Source organism: Crocuta crocuta, unplaced genomic scaffold (genome assembly GCF_008692635.1).
Source record: "Crocuta crocuta isolate KB4526 unplaced genomic scaffold, BGI_CrCroc_1.0 scaffold312, whole genome shotgun sequence".
NCBI lineage: Eukaryota > Metazoa > Chordata > Mammalia > Carnivora > Hyaenidae > Crocuta > Crocuta crocuta.
This window is the reverse complement of record NW_027527378.1, coordinates 539,335-543,465: the sequence shown is the minus strand read 5'-3', so window position 1 is coordinate 543,465 and position 4,131 is coordinate 539,335. Positions and strand designations below refer to the sequence as shown.

The 4,131-nt window shown below is 51.2% G+C and overlaps 1 protein-coding gene across 1 annotated transcript in view; it reads left to right on the top strand.

Annotated features, from left to right (window-relative positions):
• Positions 1-4,131, top strand: part of PHKA2 (phosphorylase kinase regulatory subunit alpha 2) — a 72,443-nt gene that overhangs the window by 61,094 nt on the left and 7,218 nt on the right. The window contains 5 exon segments of the mRNA XM_077769203.1: positions 25-103; positions 210-339; positions 938-1,039; positions 3,081-3,199; positions 3,916-3,945. Coding sequence (XP_077625329.1) covers positions 25-103; positions 210-339; positions 938-1,039; positions 3,081-3,199; positions 3,916-3,945 — 460 coding nt within the window.

Genomic DNA, 4,131 nt, shown 5'->3' with positions numbered 1-4,131 from the left:
TCTTGTCCTGATGCTTCTTCCCAGGCCCCTACCCCCTGAGGAGCTCACACAGCTCATCTACGAGGCCAGTGGGCAGGACATCAGCATCGCTGTCCTCACACAGGTCAGTGGGCTGGGGAGGGGCAGGGACACAGCCTTCTGCCAGGTGCATGGGTCTCTTCGCCGGCAGCCTGTCTCTGAAACGCTGTCTCCACATGTGTCTGCATCAGGAGATCGTGGTTTACCTGGCCATGTATGTCAGGGCACAGCCCAGCCTCTTCGTGGAGATGCTCAGACTCCGGATTGGACTGATCATTCAGGTGATGGCCACAGAGCTGGCACGGAGCCTGAACTGCTCAGGTAGATGTATGCAGGTGGACTCTGTGTGGGGGGAGGGTGGGGGGGTGGTTCCCCCACCCCCCTCCCTGCCCCCCGGGGAGCCTGCCCAAGTGTTCTGGAACCAGGACTTCTGAGCCTTTGCGTGTGCTTACACTTTACCGGGTTCTCTCATTTATATGCCACTTCCACCAAGCCAGCCAGCACAGGGTGTTCAATTTCATGTCAGGGGGAAGGAGGTACTAGAATTGCGTGCCCTGCTCCGGACAGCTGAGTCCCTTACTGTGTAGCTCCTTGTGGTGAGATGTCATCCTGCATTTCATAACGCCCCGTTGGGAGAAATCCTACCAATTTAAATACGTAAATTGACTATGAGATGCGTTCCAACATTGGGAATCGGCACAGTGTGAAAAATGATGTGTCCAAGTGTTAAGAATAGACACAGTTTAAACCGCAGCATTTAGGATCACCGAGGAGCAGCGCATTTCAGCCCTGAAACAGTGGTGAGGCCATCCTGAGCAGGAAGACCTCTACAGTAGTACCCTTTGTTACCCCCTCCTGAAGGCCACCTGACTCGCTGCACCACCAGCCCCATGTCAGAGACACTTACGTTTGTTTGTAGGAGAAGAAGCTTCTGAAAGTTTGATGAACCTCAGCCCTTTTGACATGAAAAACCTTCTGCACCATATTCTGAGCGGAAAAGAATTTGGCGTTGAAAGAAGCGGTAAGTAAATGCTCAGTTCACCTCCAGGGGCAGTGGCACAGGGGGCCAACTGGTGTGCCCAGGGTCGCCTAGAATCACAACTGTGGATGGCATAGACGAGGGTAGGCTTCCTGCTTTATGGAGATGGATGGTCCTAGGTTCAAGATTTTGGCTTATAGGCCTTTGTGACCCCTCGCAGGTTGCTGAGAGTGGTGGTGTCACATGTGGGTATGGTGTGCACCGCTCTGCCTGTGCCCTCCCTCCCGCTGGTCCCTGTGCACAAGTACGAGCAGGGGGTAGGGGTGGAAGAGCTGTCTCTTCCTGTCTCCTGAGTGCCCCGCCTTGGGCTTGGGTAGCAGCGCTCTCAGCCACACTCCCATTACCCTTCAGGGGTGCAGGATCCTCCACATGCTCTCAGCACTTTTTTGCTGAGAGGGTGAGCTCAACTCCATCTTGTTCCCTCAATTTTGATGTGTAGCAGCACCCTGTTTCCTGTGCTAGGAAGTATAATCGCCCGAGTCCTGGTGGAATTCTGTTCTCAAATGCTCCCTAATTATAATTGAAGCAATTATCATTTCTCCTCCTCATAANNNGGCTGTCATCCTTTTTATTTAATAAGAAGGACATCGGGTACTTCGTATTTTTCCCCCGAGTGCATACCCGCCAGCAGACAAAGGCAGCGGCGTGCAATCAGATGTGTTTTGGTCGCTTTTCTCCTTCACTGAAGGAGGAGTGCTCGAGATCCTTTTCCAAAAGTAATTTCCAGTTCTTTCAAATGCACAGTCCTTGAAATGTAAATATGTGAGATAAATATTTTATGTCTTCTGTTCATCAAAATCATATACATGGTTTGATGCAGATAATTACTGAAAATTTGTTATTAGATACAAAGCTGTAGCTGCTTACAAAATTGAGAGGAGAGTAATGTCACTGGAAAGCTATAAATATGTCTAATTGCAAGCAAGGCCAGAAGAGGTCCGTCTTCTTACATATAATACCATTCTGTTGTTCAGTTTTTATAAGTTAGGAAATTCAAATAGTCTTAACATTTTTATTAAATTCTGAGCTGTCGGAGATACTTGCAGCTACCCTATACAGGCCCTACTGGTAGCTTCCCAGACCCCGTTAGCTTCTGTTTTCCACTTTCCCGGTGTCCTTCCTCACTCTCCAACTAAGCTTTGTGATTCTGCTATGAATCCCTTCTTCCTGCTATCCTTTAAATGTGGGTGTCTCCTGGCTCCTTATTCATCTCCAAGGCCGTGTGCCTTTCACTCCCATGGCTTCATTGAGGGCTGGGGAGGGTGGGGAAGGCTGGGCACCCAGGGGAAGCTGCTAGGAAGTGACCTTTGAGCTGGGTTGCGGAGGGGAGCAGGTGGGATGGGAGGCTGGCACGCCCAAATGCCCGGCCCCGTTACTCGGCTAGGAGTGCAGAGCTCTGAGGGGTAGGTGGGACTCCAGCCGGGCAGGCTTTGTCCTGAAGACAGAGCTAGGCCCAGAAGGATTCCAAGTGTGCAGTGACATGATCACACTTGCCCCTTCCAACGCTAGCTGTGACCGAACCACAGAGAACTGGTTCTCAGGGAGGGGCAGGGTTCAGCTGCTACAGCGGTTTGGAAGGGAGGTGACTGAGGCCTCCCTGCCCCGTCCTGCGATGGCAGGGGCATGCAGCTTCTCGGGTGGCCTGTTCTCCCGGGACTTCTCTCTCCAGCCCCGAGGTCCCTTATTTGAGTGGTCTCTGTTTTGTACAAGGAAGGTGTGCTTTGGGAGAAGAAATTATTCTTTAAAACACAATTTGCTCTGGTTGGTTTTTGGGTTTTTTGTTTTGTTTTGCATGCTGCTCAAGCCATGCTCCCTCTTTCACCCATTTGCTGGACACCTGTGGGGCCCATGCTATTCCCAGTGCTAGAGACAGAGCCCTGGCCAGGGCAGAGGCAACTCCCTTCTAATGGAGTTTAGAATCAAATGGGATAGAGGTGGATACAAATGAGCACATCACCCACATTCCTCCCCCAGGGTGGGTGCTAACCATGTCTAAGAGCCGTATGTGCGTTTCCCCCCACAGTGCGACCCATCCATTCCTCCACCTCCAGCCCTGCCATCTCCATCCATGAGGTGGGACACACGGGAGTCACCAAAACCGAGAGGAGCGGCATTAATCGGCTCAGGAGTGAGATGAAACAGGTAAGACGGAACTCGCGGTGGCGGCGCTGGGAAAGAAGTGGTTTTCAGAGCTGGGCTTACCTCAGGAAGCGCTAGAAACCCAGGGCATGCAGGGTGCGGAGGATGTGAGATCCCTTCTGTCCTCAAATCTGAACACACTCTACCCAGATATCTAAAAATTAGGTGAACATTCCTGGAAACATCCTTACCCGTGTTTGTCTCTGTTGCCGAGAACCACAGCTATCCCAAAAGTAGAGTTGTGCAAAACGTAACTGAATCACCTCTCCGTCAAATGTGTCCTTCAAACGACATAGCAAGAAGAAGTGTAGGAACAGAACGGAATGCTCGTGATACCTGTATTTGCCACCATCTACAAGTGTCTCTTTTCTCTGTTCACTTTTTATTTCACAGTAAATTCCTTCTGAACTGATCCCACAGGACCGCAAGGCGGCAGCTTTTTAGTCCTAATGTGCCAGGTACCTAGGTGCTAGGACTTGACTGATCTACAGGAGGAAGGAGACTGTCCTTCTGACCATGACCTGAGTGAGAAATGGACTCAGGTTCTCCTCTCCATTTCAAATGGTGACTCACTAGACTGAGTCCACGAGGTGCTAATGGGCCCCACCCAGCAGCTGGGCCAGCACTTCCCTGGATTTTCTAGAGGGTGACCGAGGAGGTAGGGCATCCTTGGGTCAAAACTGGCTTTTGTTTATTTCTCGATCTATTTTTACTTGCAGATGACTAGGCGATTTAGTGCTGACGAACAGGTGAAACCTCTGTCTTGTTCTGTCCTTTACCTGTGTGTTTCATGTCCTTTTTGACTTGCGTGTGGAAAGCGAGGCTGGGAATATGGAGTATGATTGTGTGGAGAGTGGTTTTGCCCACGAGAGGGGCTTGGGTCGAGGGGACTCTGCGGACTGTGGCGGGCAGCCCTGGGGGCGGGCGGAGGGACA